We start from the raw sequence: 18473 nt of genomic DNA, 5'->3' as shown, positions 1-18473 counted from the left end.
GAGCCATTTCATGGGAGCAATGGCAGTTTCCCAACGGCGCAAGGGTCACACGCTGTGTCAACAACATGGCACGTTAAGGAAAGCAACTCCTTGAAGCAATACTTTGGATAGTTTGGTTTTATTACATTGAGGCCAGTTGGAGTGCTCAAATTGACCTTTAAGGCTTATACGGGAACATGTGTTCCATGTACTCTGAGGCTGGCTGACCTCCTCCTGCCATCCTTTGGAAAGAGCACCAGCGTCCGTGCCCTCACGGCATCCACCATGACCTTAAGTGCCGCCTCTGTGAATCAAGGGGCTTCCCTTCCCCTTGTGACATGCATCTTCCTCCTCCTTTTGCTTCTTCAAATTTGATATCCACACTGCACAGTTCTGTCACTATGCGTGCTACCTGTGTCCTTTTAATTAATAGGCCCTCATTTGTGATTCTGACTGCTCCACCTGCTGGCTGCACCTAATTGGATGCCAATCCTGGAGGTGCCCTCTTAATTGGCAGACCCCTGCAAAATTCACCCCGAAGGCCCATTGCCGACGTGGATATGGTCCTGACACTCTGATAAAAAAAACTAAGTATGTAAGATTCCGCCCATTCTGTTTGCAACATGTAAATCAGCATTTACCCCAGGAGAAGCAGCCCCACCCTCTAACTTCATTGTTCAGAGTTCTTTTACATTAAAGCTGTTATATAAATTCAAGTTCTTTCTAATCACTCAGAAACACAGTGAAAATCAATTGCATGTATTGCTGGACAGTGCTTCAATATTGCTGCTATCTAATATCGTTGAAATGCAGCCTAATGATGTTAAATATATTTTCACCGTAGTGAGTCCGAATAATAATCCCTTCATGGCCTCTCTCCTCCTTATCTCCAGTTTTACAGCCACCCATCCCAACAACTCTCTGGCCCTCCGACTCTGCCTCTTGTGCAGCCCCCACCCTTCACTCTACCATTGGCGTCAATGCCTTCACTGCCTAGGTCCACCTTCTGCAATTCCCTCTCTACCTCCCGCCCCTCCTTAAAACCCATCTTTATAATCAAGCTTTTAGTCACCCCTCCATATATTCTTTGGTTCAGAGCTTTAAAAAAAAATTATACCTGTCTGAAGTACCATGTGACATTTTTCTATGTTCAAAGCGCCATATAAATGCAAGTTGTTGTGGGAAATGATTTATTATTTATTAATTTATTAATTACTCCAGACGAAGCAAAGAAAGTTAATGACATTATCTACTCCACATGCAGCCTAAATGTTTCGCATTTGACAATTCAAGTATTAATTTACTTTGTTATCTCAAGCTTCCCACTAGGTGGCAGGTTAGCACTTTCTCAGTTACAAAGGGGTGGTGATTCTCACGAGTGTTTTTCTCTTTCTTCAGGGATCAGTTACTGAAAGCAGCTGAGGACACCCATGGCTACTGTCAGCTCACTGCATTCTTTAGCGGTGAAATGTTTGTCTGCTTAGGGCTGTTGAGGAGCCCATCTCCAAATGACTCATTTTCACATGGGGGGGGGGGGGGGTTAATGACTAAGAAGAACACAAAACACTCATTGCTGTATCTTCAAAGTAACCCATACTGTAACCTTCTACTTTAGCCACGTAACTGCTAAAATCTTTAAATAAATGGCAGCATTTAATAAATAACTGTATGATAAATAACTCCCTTTTGTTGACATCCTACATTATGCACCTACCCTGTCTAAAAGTGAGCATGCAGCCTTATAGTCATAGAAAGTTTATGGCACAGAAAGAGGCCACTTGGCTCATCGTGTCTGTGCCAGCCGAAAAACGATCCACCCAGTCTAATCCCATTTCCAGCATTGGGTCCGTAGCCCGGCAGATTACGGCACTTGAGATGCATATCCAGGCTCCTTTTGAATGAGTTGAGGGCTTTTGCTTCAACTACCCTTTCAGGCAGTGAGTTACAGACCCCCACCACCCTCTGGGTGAAAAGGTTTTTCCTCATCTCCCCTCTAATCTTTCTACCAATCACTTTAAATCTATGCCCCCTCGTCACTGACCTCTCTGCTAAGGTAAATAGGTCTTTCACCTCCACTCTATCCAGGCCCCACACAATTTTGTACATTTCAATCAAATCTCCCCTCAGCTTTCTCTGTTCCAAGGGGAACAACCCCAGCCTATTCAGTCTTTCCTCATAGCTGCATTTTTCCAGTCCTCGCAACATCCTCGTAAATCTCCTCGGTAAATCTCCAGTGCAATTACATCTGTTCTGTAATGAGGTGACCGGAACTGCACACAGTACTCAGGTTGTGGCCTAACCAATGATTTATACAGTTCCAGCATAACCTCCCTGCTCTTATATTCTATACCTCGACTAATAAAGGAAAGGATTCCATATGCCTTCTTAACCACCTTATTGACCTGTCCTGCTACCTTCAGGGATCTGTGGACATTCACTCCAAGGTCCCTCACTTGCTCTACACTTCTCATTATCATGCCATTATATCACCAACCTCAAGGAAAGAAAGCTGCAGTTACAACTACTGCTTTGATTTTTGCTTTCCAACCTGGAGGCCCTTTACTTCTGCAACATGATTTCCCTGCAAGAGCACAGATACTAGTGATAATTGAGGGTAATTGCAGTGTAGGCCTTTGATGTAGCACTCCATAATGCCGCAGGCGTTAGTTGCCAAATGATATTCGTGCCAGAATTATGCTGTTTTTAAGACAAAAACACTTGACAATTAGTACATTTTAGTTACAAATTTTAATTTCTTGGGGAAATATTGTGAAGGCAATTTTCTCCGGATAATTTAGGTGCTGAAGGGTCTGTGACATAGACAAGATGGGGTCTTCAGCTAAGATGCCAATTTAGCCTGCAGTTACTGCAAGACGTCACCTTGCTAAAGGATTTGCACTAGGAATGTCCGCCTGGAAGGTCATTAAGGGGCTGACTCCTGTTACGAAAGTGCTTCCATCTTTTGTTGAATTTTTTGAGGACTCATATTTAAATGGTGGAAATGGATTTGATTTTGGAAGGCTGAAGATTTCATAGATCCTGGACTTTGTTTTGTTGTTGACAGTTCACTGAAAGGACACTGAGATGTTGTGTTTGAAAACAGCTTTTACTGGATGTCACCTGCCTTAGACTCAATAGACAATAGAAACCTTGGTGACCTGGGGAAGATGTTTACAGAGAAGTGACATGTCAAGATTTATGAGGGTCAGGACGTTCTGACTGGCTGTATCGGTTTTCGCTTCTGAGATATTGTTTTCGTTCAGTTGGGGTGTGGACAGTGTTTGAAAAGCAGTTGAAGATCAGCCTGCTAAGAAAAAAACACTCAGCTCATCTTTCCTGCACCTCTCTAAGAGACCCTGAGAGGTCCATTGTGTCAGCTCCTCTTTCCTCCTGTCTTTGAAAAAACCCTGCATATTCAGTGTGATAACCGAAACCCTTGATGCCACATTTCTCCTGAGAAGATGGAAAATTCCTGCCAGATTAATTCTCAACGCTGACTGAAAAAAACTGTTCCAGAAAAATTCTGGTGACCCGTCTACATGTACTCGGACGCCAGACCAAAAGGGACAACTGACATCTTTCCATATCTTTTTTTCTCTTCAAGAATTAGCAAGTATTTGGTCAAAAGTATTTTTTTTGTTGCCTTTTTTTAGTAACAGAGCTCTATAGAGAGAATTTCTTTATTTTTCAGTGTGTGTGAGTTAGTATATGGGGGATTTAAAAAAGGAACTTTCATATTTCTCCCTGTTCTCCCTGTGTCTGCGTGGGTTTCCTCCGGGTGCTCCGGTTTTCTCCCACATGCCAAAGACTTGCAGGTTGATAGGTAAATTGGCCATTAGCAATTGCCCCTAGTGTAGGTAGGTGGTAGGGAAATATAGGGACAGGTGGGGATGTGGTAGGAATATGGAATTAGTGTAGGATTAGTGTAAATGGGTGGTTGATGGTCGGCACAGACTCGGTGGGCCGAAGGGCCTGTTTCAGTGCTGTATCTCTAAAACTAAAACTAAAACTAAAAACTAAATATTTCAATCTCTGTGTTAATGCTTTGCTTTGTTATTGGATAAGTGTTGTTTTTATAATAAACTGATAATTTTGTTGTTTATTAAAGAAACCTGGTTGGTGTATTTTACTCTGGGATAAAGAGTAGAGTATATGATTGACCAAGTCAGTCACTGGGTAAATATTTTTAAAATATATGTGGTGATCTATGGAGAAGTGAGACTAGAAAAGACAGTGCACTCCTCCCCCCTCGGTCATAGCACTATCAGTTAAATTGCCTGCTAACACACATTAAGGAGACTTCACAGCATTTTGGTGACCTAACACCCTCTCCTAACAGCGACCAGCTGTTTGGGCATAAACAAGTCATTGCAGAGGATTTTGAGTGCTACTTAAAGGTTTATCACCTTTAATGTTCACTTGCTGCAGGAGGTTTGAAGGGGACTTTTGAAACACATCAGGAGATTCTGGGATACTTCGTCAAGATTTCACTAATACTTGATCAACATTTATTCTGGAAATTCTCTGAGCTGGAGAGTGGGATTATTCGGATAGCTCTGCCAAAGCATGAGTACTGTGCCACTCAACCTTATTGAAAATCTTATAGAAGTCACCAGGAGAAAGGGAGTGTTTGGTCATGGGCATCTTGTTGGAGGATCCCCTTGGCCTGGAGGAGGAATGGGAGGAGGAGATGAGGCCAGGCAGAGCAGCATAATCTGCTGCAGGAGAAAGGAACAGGAGGATGAGGTGGAATCCTTCCCCATTTCAGGTACAGGACATCCCTCCCCCACTGGACTTCCTCCACCAGGACCTCCAGGTGACCAGAATTGTACACAGTACTCCAGCTGTGGCCTAACTAGCGTTTTTTACAGTTCCAACATAACCTCCCTGTTCTTATATTCTATGCCTTGGCTAATAAAGGCATCCAATATGCCTTCCTAACCACCTTTTCTACTTGTGCTGCTGCCTTCAGTGATCTATGGACAAGTACACCAAGGTCGCTCTGACCCTCTGTACTTCCTAGGGTCCTACCATCCATTGTATATTCCCTTGCCTTGCTAGTCTTCCCAAAATGCATCACCTCACACTTCTCAGGATTAAATTCCATTTGCCACAGCTCCGTCCATCTTAACAACCCATCTATATCATCTTGTAATCTAAGGCTTTCCTCCGCACTATTTACAGCACCACCAATTTCTGTGTCATCTGCGAACTTACTGATCATACCTCCGATATTCACATCTAAATCACTAATGTGCACTACAAACAGCAAGGGTCCCAGCACCGATCTCTGCGGTACACTACTAGTCACAGGCTTTAACTCGCAAACAATGAACTGCAACAATTGTTTATCCCTGTCTAGCGCAAAAGTAAAACAGGAAAGGTAGCCAAACCATGGCTTACAAGGGAAATTAGAGATAGCATAAGATCCAAGGAAGAGGTATATACATTTGCCAGGAAAAACAACAGACCTGAGAATTGGGAGCAATTTAGAATTCAGCAAAGGAGGACCAAGGGATTGATTAAGAAGGGGAAAATAGAGTACGAGAGCAAGCTTGCGGGGAACATAAAAACTGACTGTAGAAGTTTCTATAGGTATGTGAAGAGAAGAAGATTGGTGAAGACAAATGTAGGTCCCTTACAGTCATAAACAGGGGAATTTATTATGGGAAATAAAGAAATGGCTGACCAACTAAATGCATACTTTGGTTCTGTCTTCACAAAGGAGGACACAAGTATCATATCAGAAATGTTGGGGGAACACAGGGCTTAGTGAGAGAGAGGAACTGAAGGAAATCAGTATTAGTAGAGAAATGGTGTTGGGAAAATTGATGGGATTGAAGACCGATAAATCCCCAGGGCCTGATGGTATGCATCCCAGAGTACTTAAGGAAGTGGCCCTAGAAATAGTGGATGCATTGGTGGTCATCTTCCAAGATTCTATAGACTCTGGAACAGTTCCTACAGATTGGAGGGTAGCTAATGTAACCCCACTATTTAAAAAGGAGGTAGAGAGAAAGCAGGGAATTATAGACCAGTCAGCCTGACGTCGGTAGTGGGAAAAATTCTAGAGTCCATTATCAAAGATTTTATAGCAGAGCACTTAGAGAACAGTGGTAGAATCGGGCGGAGTCAGCACAGATCTACAAAAGGGAAATCATGCTTGACAAATCTACTAGAATTCTTCGAGGATGTAACTAGTGGAGTTGATGAGGGGGAGCCAGTGGATGTGGTTTATTTGGACTTTCAGAAGGCTTTCGACAAAGTCCCACATAAGAGATTAGCGTGTAAAACTAAAGCTCATGGGATTGGGGGTAGTGTATTGCAATGGATAGAAAATTGGTTGGCAGACAGGAAACAAAGAGTAGGGATAAATGGGTCGTTTTCCGAATGGCAGGCAGTGACTAGTGGGGTACCACAGGGATTGGTGCTAGGACCCCAGCTATTCACAATATACATTAATGATTTAGATGAGGGAACTAAATGTAATATCTCCAGATTTGCAGAAGACACAAAACTGGGAATTCCATAAGTTTTAAGGTACTTGTGGATAAGGATAAGAGTAGTCCTCAGGTGAAGGTGCTAAATTGGGGAAAGGCTAATTATACCAATATTAGGCAGGTACTGAAGAATTTAGATTGGGGACGGCTGTTTGAGGGTAAATCAATATCTGACATGTGGGAGTCTTTCAAATGTCAGTTGATTAGCATCCAGGACCAGCATGTTCCTGTGAGGAAGAAGGATAAGTTTGGCAAGTTTCGGGAACCTTGGATGATGCGGGATAGTGTGAGCCTCGTCAAAAAGAAAAAGGAAGCATTCGTAAGGGCTGGAAGGCTAGGAACAGACGAATCCCTTGAGGAATATAAAGACAGTAGGAAGAAACTTAAGCAAGGAGTCAGGAGGGCTTATGAGAAGTCATTGGCAAACAGGATTAAGGAAAATCCCAAGGCTTTTTATATGTATATAAAGAGCAAGAGGGTGACCAGGGAAAGGGTTGGCCCACTCAAGGACAGAGAAGGGAATCTATGTGTGGAGCCAGAGGAAATGGGCGAGGTACTAAATGAGTACTTTGCATCAGTATTCACCAAGGAGAAGGACTTGGTGGATGATGAGCATATGGGAAGGGAGTGTAGATAGTCTCAGTCATCTCATTATCAAAAAGGAGGAGGTGTTGGGTGTCTTGCAAAGCATTAAGGTAGATAAGTCCCCAGGGCCTGATGGGATCTACCCCAGAATACTGAGGGAGGCAAGGGAAGAAATTGCTGGGGCCTTGACAGAAATCTTTGCATCCTCATTGGCCACAGGTGAGGTCCCAGAGGACTGGAGAACAGCCAATGTTGTTCCTTTTTTAAGAAGGGTGGCAAGGATATCCAGGAAGGATGCAGGGGCTTCAGGGTGATTTGGACAAGTTGAGTGAGTGGGCTAATGCATGGCAGATGCAGTATAATGTTGATAAATGTGAGGTTATCCACTTTGGTAGCAAAAACAGGAAGGCAGATTATTATCTGAACGGCTATAAACTGAGAGAGGGGAATATGCAGCAAGACCTGGGTGTTCTCGTACACCAGTCGCTGAAGGTAAGCATGCAGGTGCAACAGGCGGTAAAAAAGGCAAATGGTATATTGGCCTTCATAGCGAGAGGATTCGAGTACAGAAGCAGGGATGTCTTGCTGCAATTATCCAGTGCCTTGGTGAGGCCACACCTGGAATATTGTGTGCAGTCGGTTAGTATTATATTCGCTGGAGTTCAGAAGAGTGAGGGGGGATCGCATAGAAACCTATAAAATTCTAACTGGACTTGACAGGGTAGATGCAGGAAGGATGTTCCTGATGGTGGGGGAGTCCAGAACCAGGGATCAGTGTCTAAGGATACGGAGTAAACCTTTCAGGACTGAGATGAGGAGAAATTTCTTCACCCAGAGAGTGGTGAGCCTGTGGAATTCGCTACCACAGAAAGTAGTTGAGGCCAAAACATTGTACGTTTTCAAGAAGGAGTTAGATATAGCTCTTGGGTCTAAAGGGATCAAAGGGTATGGGGCAAAAACCGGAACAGGTTACTGAGTTGGATGATCAGCCATGATCATAATGAATGGTGGAATAGGCTCGAAGGGCTGAATGGCCTACTCCTGCTCCTATTTTCTATGTTTCTATGCAAATACAACCCTCGACTATCACCCTCTGCCTCCTGCCACTAAGCCATTTGGACTCTTGATCAACCTGTGTGCTGCAGGTCTGCAGATAGTAAGCAAAACCGCTCTCTCAAGAATTGTGCATACTCAATCCAACAGATCCCATTCAATGTCCTTCAATGTTTCCAACTGACATGATAAAAACATTGCAGTGACAAGGCTGAACATACGCTTAAATATCCAGGGCTTGGTGCCTCCCATGACTGGTTTGCAGCTCCTCATCTCCAATAACTGTACAACAGTTCTGTGTTTATCCATGCTGTGGTCAGGTAAACAGTGGTAATTTATGGTGAGCTATGCTGCTGCTTATACTGTTCATGAGAATCTCCAGTTATTAGTCGCCCACCAAGTGAAGGCTCGCACCCATGCTTGTCAGCTGTCTGATGCCTAACTAGTGATGACCCTCTTGATAAAAGGGGGACGGGTGAGCTAAGCATGGTCTCTTTGAGTTGACATCACTGCAGGATGACATACCTAGCAATGGAAGATTGAAGCTGGTGCATACTGTGGTAAGCAGTACTCCAGATGATTGACCAGCCAACCTAGCTCATTAATGGGACATAGAAGGTAGGCCTGTCACTGGGAACTGGGATTCTTCATTCTCAGCTCCAGATGCTCTGCATGCCAATGCCTGAATGGGTAGGATGGGCTTGGCAGGACAAGCAGAGAGAAGCTTGCCAGTTGTGCTTGACTCCTGCCAGGCTGTGTCTCTGCTCTTTGGACTAAGAGTAAAGTTTGTCCTTACAAAGAGAGAGTGTGGACTCCATATCAGTCAAATGGGAACTCTACCTATGCAGTTTTTCCAGTAGTGTGATTTAGGTTCATGTTACATACCTGAAAGTTGACTTGCATGTTAAGACCTTGTTGAAGCTATTGTGTAGCTGCATAGTCAAATCAAAAATGGGTATTTTACTGAAGATCAGATTAGTGAGCGTAAAAAGGAAAATTTTAAAGTATCGCCATAGGATTAAGCAAGAGTGACCAGTTATCTCAGCAGGGAGAGGAAAGGTTGCACGGGCCTCGCACTATTTAGAACACTTCAGTAGGTGCGGGGCGAGCATGATTTAAAGATTGCATTCTCAGAGATCGGCACTGGGACCTGCTGCCTCTGGAATGTGGTGCCATTTTTAAAGGGATGCCGGGAAGGAGGGAATGGCAAGCCCGCATGCCTCCAATTAAGTGCCTGTTGAGCTCATTGAGGAGCTCATTAACAGGCTTGTCAGCAGCAGTTTTGGATTTTTGAAGGTAGGGAATAGGGAGAATGCCATGTCTGGTCCAAGGCAGGGTTTAGGAGACGTGAACAATGCGGAGAGCCATGAGAGCTATGGGAAGGACTGATTAAAATGATGCAGAGGCACAAAATAAAGCTCAGATGCCCCAAAAGTGCCACAGAGTAGCCATTGTTGGAGCTGGAAGACTTGCTTTTCTCAGTGGTGAGTGGTAAGAATCTGGAGGGGGATGTGAAGCCACTGACATCACTAGGGCACCTGGGGTTTGTCAGGGGAAGGCCTGGTGAATGAATGGACCCCAGCTGAGGGAGTTCAGATGGGAACAGACTTCTCCGACATGGGACAGAGCAGCCAGGAGGAACTTCAGCAGATGCAACCTCCTGGACAGCTGGAGGCCTGAGGAGCACGGCAGCCTGGAGCAGAGGGGTGGGGGGTGGTGGTAGTGGTGGTGTGGTGGGCTACAAGGGGATGAAGGCACTACCCAAGACATCGGCTCTGCTGCCCAAGAGTCAGCCACCTGCAAATAACAGAGCACCAATGCCTTAGGAGGCTACACCTATCCAGGCAGAAGGTTTTGGACCTTTGTGCTCTGATCCACAATGACTTGAGGCCTCATGACCCTATGGCAGTCCCTTACCTTCAGGCATCAAAGTCACAGTCACCCTGAATTGCTATGCAACCAGTTGTTCCAGGGATCAGCTGCGGCCCTTGGTGGCATCTCACAATCAGCAGCTCATCAGGCAGGTCACAGATATTATATTCAGGAGGGCAGGAGACAACATCCACTTTGACACAGATGGGCCTGCGCAGGCACAGAGGCCATTGGGTTTCGCTTCCATCACCGGATACCACAGGTGCAGGGCATCAGCAATCGCACCCATGTGGACATCAAGGCACTCAGTGTCCAGCCAGTGAGATCCATCACCAGGAAGGGCTTCCACTCATTCAACATCCAGTTGGTCTGCGACCACAACATGTGTGTGCTCACTTTCCTGGCTGCCTTGGATCTTCACTCCATCCTCAAAGTGCGTGGATGGATCCAAGGCGACAAGGGAAATCCCTTGAAGAGAGGACTACTGATCCTCTATGGGAGCCCCAGATAGAGGCACAGAGGCGATTCAACCAATGTCACCTGCTCAGTAGGACAACCATTGAACAGGCTTCTGAAGATGTGATTTCAATGCCTGGACCAGTCAGGTGGTATTCTCCAATACCATCCTGCAAAGGTCTCGGTCATCGTGGTGGTCTGCTGCACTTTCCATAACATAGCTCTCCAGAGAGATGTGGACAATGAAGACAGTGAGGCCCTGGAAGGAGACAGCTCATCAGGAGAGGAGCAGGAAGTAAGAGAGGAGGAGGAAGAGGAGGCAGAGTGGGATAACAACAGAGATGTGCCTCTGCTGCACGACAAGACGGCCTCCTCCTGCCACCCTCTGCGAAGAGGATCTCCCTCCTCTCCCTCAGGGCCTCCAGCATTAGATCCAGATTGGCATCGATGAAGTGAGGATCTGCCCTGCCCCTAGTGCCAGGCCTCCAGCTCCACGTGACATTTCTTGCTTCCCTCTGGTGCTGTGGATGGCAGATCTCTCCCTCAGGATAACAAGCGGCCTCAATGATGGCTGCTATGGGAGTCTGTGAGTCCCACACGATCTCACTCACTCATCAGGAGAGGAGCAGGAGGTAAGAGAGGACAAGGAAGAGGAGGCAGAGAGGGATAACACTGAACAGAGAGATGCCCTTGTTGGCCCCCTTGGCTCGAAGTGGACAGGAAACCCATCTCCATACCAATTAAAGGCTTCCCCATTTGAAAATCTCAATCGGAATCAGTTTCCCACTGGAGGTGGATCTCTGAACCAGAACCAGACCCGGTTGCTGTTTCCTACCTCCATAACGAAAATCCAGCCCTGATCTCAATCTTGTAACTTTATATACAGAAATAGTTGAAGCTTACAGCAAACAGGATAAATTTAACAAAAAGACTCATGTAACAAGTAGATTAATAGTAAGTGACAGCTTTTGAAAAGAATACTGTATCAAACTAGGAATTTTGAAGTTTTTTTAATCAGTTATTATTGCTGATTGTATGGAAGATGCATGAGAAACTCACATCAAACTTTTCCAAGTTGTACAATTTAAAAATAAAACTTCAGGAAAACAGTACACATCAAAGTAGTTTGATCAGCCTGCCAAACATTTGGTATTATCAGACTTAGCAATAGGAAAGTCTTCAAATGTGGCAGAGACTGAATTTCTGAAATAGGGCTACACATCTTTCTGTTCTAGCGAGTGCAGCAGAACAGCCACAAACTCTGGCAGGGTCTGGATATGGCAGGTTCCAGCTTCACATTGGAGTTTCCAGAGGTCTTGATGGGAGAAAATCCTCTGATCACCCCAAACAAGGTCACTGACAATGGAGGGTTCTGGGCTGAGGGTGCAGCAGAAGTGGCCTACACTGGGAATTGCTGCTTCCCCAGTCTCAAAGAGGCTCAAAGCACTCTCAAGGAGTTCCGAAAGAAATTATAAAGATGGTAGACCAATTATGATGAAGCATTCCAATGAAGAATAGAAGTGGGCCCACCGAGATATGGAGTGAAATCCAGGCATATTTTGGAGCCTGAACCGCTGAAGATTTTGGGGGCAGGGCAGCTTGGCACCTTCCCTGGGCCAGCCATCCTGTGTTTCCAGAGCTTCAGCAGGGTGGAATATGGCAGATGTGCTCCCACTCAACCGAAAACCCTCTGTGGAGATCTTACTCCAACCTCTTAATTTCAATAGAGTCTACAGTGGAGTTCAGTATCGGGTGTAATCCTTGCACAATTGCTGGGATTGCTCTTCCACAGATTTATGGGAACAATATTTTTGTAAGTTACTGGTTTAGAAATTGCTGCGCCTTGAATTTCTTGTGTGATAACCAGTACACATTGGTCCAAAGCCACATTAGTTTCTCTAACATCTGTATACTTGGATCATAAAAACTGATGAATAGTTGTTTTGTAGTACAGAGCTTGAGTATTACTAAAAACAGAGACATTTTGTTGAAGCTTTTCATCTTGCACTCATCAGGACAATCTGAAAGAATACCAATGTAAGGGAAAGCAACCATTTTATACTGAATGAGAAGAGAGTGCTGATTGGTTGGCAAGTGAACTCTGATTGGTAGAGGCGTTGCCATGGAGAATGCACCAGTTTATGGTGACTGACAGTTAACTGTCAAGATTTGTTTGAAATTTTAACCAGGCAGCTTGATTCTGATTGGTTAAGGCATTGCCCTGAGGAATGAACTAGCGAATGGCTGTCACTTATTTTGTTTAGCTGAAACAGGTGCAATGTGTGTACATGTTCTTTCTGTCTGCAAAGAACAGGGCCCTGTGCCCGACTGACAATCGTAAATTGGTTGTCAGTGTAATTATTAGCACACTGAGGATTATTTAGCAAATGTTGTTCAATCGCGGAATCACATCTAATGTTGGACACTGTTTTGAGTTTTGCAAGCACTGACTGGTTGGGTACAGCCTGTCCCTTGACCGCTGCGAACAGTGGAAGGGACATGTTGTTTGATATGATCTGCCAGTCTTTGGGATGTATGGCCTATAAACCTAGCATCACACTGGCATTGAAATTCATATATCACGTTACTCATTTGTGTGATAGGCAGGACGTCTTTTTGGCTTGATGGCAGCATCCTGTTAGTGGTGAACACCACATGTGTTGCTACTGCATAGTAGCAGCATGAAACAGCTAGCTTCACGTGTTGCTCAAATTTTTGGGATACATTAGCCTTCCTATAAGATTGGCCTTATCGGCAACTTTGTAAATAGAGCCCGAGCCATGCAAGCTTGATGCTGAAATAGGGCGATTCAAAGGCAACCTCTGTGACAAAGGCTACCCTGATCACACCATTTCTCGCTGTATATTGCGCAAACTTATGAATGGGTAATCCAGGGTAATTTGAGGTAAACTGGGCACTTTTCAGGGCCGAAAATGATGGCTTTAGCCTCACAATATTCAATGAATATGAATTTAGATTAGAGATACAGCACTGAAACAGGCCCTTCGGCCCACCGAGTCTGTGCCGACCATCAACCACCCAGTTATATAATCCTACACTAATCCCATATTCCTAACAAACATCCCCACTTGATCCTATATTTCCCTACCACCTACCTATACTAGTGACAATTTATAAAGGCCAATTTACCTACCAACCTGCAAGTCTTTTGGCTTGTGGGAGGAAACCGGAGCACCCGGAGAAAACCCACGCAGACACAGGGAGAACTTGCAAACTCCACACAGGCAGTACTCAGAATTGAACCCGGGTCGCTGGAGCTGTGAGGCTGCGGTGCTAACCACTGCGCCACTGTGAGGAAGAGAGTGATATGCTGTTTTCGCAAAACAACGTTTGGATATTGAGGTTTAACTATACATCTGCTCCTCGTCTGAGGTTGCTGTACCATTTATTTTTAAATAATGGAGACTGGCAGATCATATCGAACAACATGCCCCTTCCGCTGTTCGCAGCGGTCAAGGTACAGGCTGTACCCAACAAGCCCATGCTTGCAAAACTCAAAACACAGTATCCAACATTAGATGTGATTCTGCGATTGGACAACTTTACCCTCTCCACTATTTTGACTGAAAAATCTAAGCCATTATTTTGTAGTGGCCCTTACCAGATAGGTGTTAACTGAACTCCAAAACCACAGAGATTCTATGCCAACATCAGGCATTTCCAGGTAAGATATATCATAACTAGGGGCAAAGTAAAATTCTCTCTACCTGTGGAGGGAGTTTTGAATAGAATCTTCAGTTATCAGTGCTTGAACTTCTATTGATTCGCCAGCAAGGTGCAGCTACTGGCAAACCATGTTCTGAGGCTTTTTATGTTCTCTATATGCATGATTTGGAAAATGTTAGAAGCAATAACATCAGAATTTGCTGGTGATGCCAAATTGAGTGGCATGGCTTACAATTCGGAAAACCACAGGAGACCAGAGTTGAACATAGACAGGCTAGAGGAGTAAACAGATATATGATAAATGTAGTTCAATAAGAAGATACCTTTTAAATGAGTTGAGGGTTTCTGCCTCCACCACCAATCCAGACAGTGAATTCCAGACACCCACCACCCTCTGGGTGAAAAGGTTTTTCCTCATGTCCCCTCTAATCCTTCTACCAATCACCTTAAATATGTGCCCCCTGGTAATTGATCTCTCTGCTAGGGGAAACAGTTCCTTCCTGTCTACTCTATCTAGACCCCTCAAAATTTTGTACATGTCAATTAATTCACCCCTCAGCCTCCTCTGTTATAAGGAAAACAACCCTAGCCTATCCAATCTTTCTCATAGCTGTAATTTTCAAGCCCTGGCAACATTCTTGTAAATCTCCTCTGTACTCTCTCCAGAGCAATTATGTCCTTCCTGTAATGTGGTGACCAGAACTGTACGCAATACTCCAGCTGTTGCCTAACCAGCGTTTTATACAGTTCCAGCATTACATCCCTGCTTTTGTATTCGATACCTTGGCCAATAAAAGAAAGCATTCCATATGCCTTCTTCACCACTTTATCTACCTGTCCTGCCACTTTCAGGGACCTGTGGACATGCACTCCAAGACCTCTCACTTCCTCTACCCTTCTCAATATCCTCCCATCTATTGTGTGTTCCCTTGCTTTATTTGCCCTCCCCAAATGCATTACCGCACACTTCTCCGGATTGAATTCCATTCGCCACTTTTCCGCCCACTGATCCAAACCATTGATAGAATTCTGGAGTCTACAGTTATCCTCTTCATTATCAACTACGCGGTCAACGTTTGTGTCATCTGAAAATTTCCCAATCATGCCTCCTACCTTTAAGTCCAAATCATTAATATATTCCACAAACAGCAAGCGACCCAACACTGATCCCTGTGGAACGCCATTGGAAACCGTCTTCCATTCGCAAGAACATCCATCGACCATTACCCTTTGTTTCCTGTCACTGAGCCAATTTTGGATCCAACTTGCCACATTCACCTGTATCCCACAGGCTTTTATTTTTCTGACCAGTCTACCATGTGGGACCTTGTCAAATGCCTTACTAAAATCCATGTAGACAACATCCACTGCACTACACTCATCAATCCTCCTTGTTACTTCCTCAAAAAAATCAATTAAATTAGTAAGACACGATCTTCCCTTAACAAGTCCATGCTTACTTCCCTGATTAGTCCATGCCTTTCTAAGTGACAGTTTCTCCTATCTCTCAGAATTGATTCTAATAATTTGCCCACCACCAAGGTTAGACTGACCGGCCTATAATTAGTTGGCCTATCCCTCGCACCCTTTTTAAACAACGGTACAACATTTGCAGACCTCCAATCCTCTGGTACCTCGCCATTATCTAGTGAGGATTTGAAAATGATCCTCACAGCATCTGCTGTTTCCTCCCTGGCTTCCTTTAACAGCCTGGGATACAATCCATCCTGCCCTGGTGATTTATCCACTTTCAAGGATGGCAGATCATCTAGTACTACCTCTCTCATTATGTTTATCGTATCTAATATCTTACACTCCTTTTTAACTACAATGTCTGCATCATCCCCCTCCTTTGTGAAGACAGAGACAAAGTACTCATTAAGAACCCTGCCCACATCTTCTGCATCCACACATAAGTTCTCTTGTACATCTCTGATAGACTAAAGGCCGGCTACCCAACCTGAACCCAATGGGACCTGACGACATGAGTCAGGTTCGGGTTGGGTCGCACTTCCAGGTCTGGCATTCAGGCTCGGGTCAGGTCGGGCCGGATCAGACATGGTCTATCACTACCTCAGGTAAGTGACTCTAATGTTAATTTACTTTTTGGACTTTAAAGGTGGTTTGTTACAGTTATTTTAAGCTTGTGCAGGTAAGGAACATAGTGTAAAACGGAAGGTAAGTTCCGTTGGTTAGGATGGTCAGGTCGGGTCGGGTCAGGAGTGGGAAAAATGGAAGGACTTGGGCCGGGTCGGGCTCGGGGTCGGATAGGTTTCTGTCGGGCTCGGTCAGGTCTCATTTGCAGACCCGAGCAGGCCTTTATGATAGACCCTACCCTTTCCTTAGTTATCCTGTTGCCCTTAATGTATTGATAAAACATCTTTGGGCTTTCCTTGATTTTACCTACCAATATTTTTTCATGTCCTCTCTTTGCCTTCCTAATTTCCTTTTTTACTTCACCCCTGCACTTTCTATACTCCTCTCGGCTTTCTAAAGTATTAAGTTATTTGTGACTGTCATAAACTTTCTTTTTGTGCTTTATCTTACCCTGTATACTTCCAGATAACCAGGGAGCTCTAGATTTGGCAGTACCACCCTTTTTCTTTTTTTGTCTTGGGCACTGCCGGGCACTTTTAAAATGCAGTCACACTAGGCTGGAACTACAGTTTCTCCGTTGCACACTTCTACTCAGTGTGAGGTTACCAATTGAAATGGTCTCAGTGCCTTTGGGAATAAGGTTCTATAAGAACCTTGGGAAGGAAAAGGTCTTTTGTAAAACTGTGCTCTTAACTAATTAGATAGTCTATACTTAAGTGATGTACGCTGTTCAGTAATTTTGTTCCAGCATTGAGGGAGCTATCCGTTATTTCGGTTTGTCTCATTCATGAACTATAATGAAGTGCCTGGTGATTTACAAAAATTATGAGAACATATTTAACAATGTAAAATGTCATGTATTGCTGAAACTGCTTGGTTTTTCTACCTGGGGCTCTGTAATGAATGGGACAATTGGATATTTAGGCTTTATTGTGTCGTTTTAATGTAGGTTCGTTAAACTGCTATTGCATTTTATTCCACATTATGATGTTCTGGTCTTGTTTAATAATTGCAGAATAAGAAAGTTATCCTCCATTTTCTTCTTTAGATCTACTATTATAGTAAGAATATTTTGTTGTGTTAAAACTCTTGTGAAGCTATCCCCATATGTAAATGTCTGAGGTGTTCAAAAAGCTCCTGCTACTTTCCTAAATTTTAACATGCTGACAAAATCCTGTTGGAAGCTTTTTCATAGTTCACTTGTTTAAGTTAGTCCAAGTGGTTAACTGCAATGAATAACTTCATAAGCTACAAACCCATCTAATTTGTTTGGCTGTATAGTATGGATCTCCAGCCATCAGATGTGCTATACTTACGGATGGATTGCCTAGTAGAATTTCTTTCTTTTTGAGATCTGGAGCCATCAAAACCCTGATTAACCTCTGATATTCATGTGGTGCTCTTGATCTTGAAGACAGATTCTGTAACAAAAAGTTAACGGCTGCCATATGCCGAGTGTTTTGTGGGTAGTGCTGACCTGAAAGTGAACTTGCTCTTTGACTGCTGTTTTCTCTTTTTTTTGCAGGTTTGGTGTGGAGATTACTGATGAAGAGTTTGAGCTGCTCATTGACAGAATCTCCCTTGATGAAGACGGAAATGTCCGGTACCCCCAATTCATGGCCATGTTTGATTCTAGGTATGGCTTTATCTCTGGTTCTTTTTGGAGCAGATTCGGAAACCCTTTTAAGCTCTATGTCAGTATCAAAATATCCTTTAAATTTGACACACTGTATTTATCTCAAATGCTTCTTTGGCGGCTTTACATATATGAAATCTGTTCAACTTTTATCTGAGGAATCAATTAACCTCTCTCCTGATTGTTACAATACTGTACATAGTGTGTCCAGTTCTTTTATCTTTCTCCTCATTGTGGCTTTTTAAAGCATTGAGTTATTTTTAATAGTCATTAGAAAGTTAAGCCTAATTTCTTTAAGGAATAATAATTATATCTACAGTTCCTTAGCTAATTTTTTCACTTTACTCAATGTGGATGATCTCAATGAATGAAACTATGTAAAACTGCTACAATCACACTCGCAGGTCCTAGAATATTGGTTGCCTGTGATTATTAACATAACAGGTGTATCCGAAAAAAACATGTCAGCAGTAGTTAAAGAATAGCTCTTTCAAATAAAATAGAAGGCCAATGTCCCTTACCTTTGATAGAGCTCTTTAAAATAACACACCAGCTCCTGACAGGGAAGTGACCCACATTGGCGCTAAACATTTTAGTCCATTCATCCT

General features: G+C 43.8%; 1 protein-coding gene across 1 annotated transcript in view; it reads left to right on the top strand.

Moving 5' to 3' along the window:
* si:ch211-197n1.2 (EF-hand calcium-binding domain-containing protein 6) overlaps positions 1 to 18473 on the top strand; it is a 91015-nt gene that overhangs the window by 59584 nt on the left and 12958 nt on the right. Inside the window, exon 12 of the mRNA XM_068028784.1 lies at positions 17755 to 17865. Coding sequence (XP_067884885.1) covers positions 17755 to 17865 — 111 coding nt within the window. The remainder of the gene's footprint in view (positions 1 to 17754; positions 17866 to 18473) is intronic.

This window comes from Heterodontus francisci, chromosome 4, assembly GCF_036365525.1.
Source record: "Heterodontus francisci isolate sHetFra1 chromosome 4, sHetFra1.hap1, whole genome shotgun sequence".
NCBI lineage: Eukaryota > Metazoa > Chordata > Chondrichthyes > Heterodontiformes > Heterodontidae > Heterodontus > Heterodontus francisci.
This window is presented reverse-complemented; position numbering and strand designations above follow the sequence as displayed.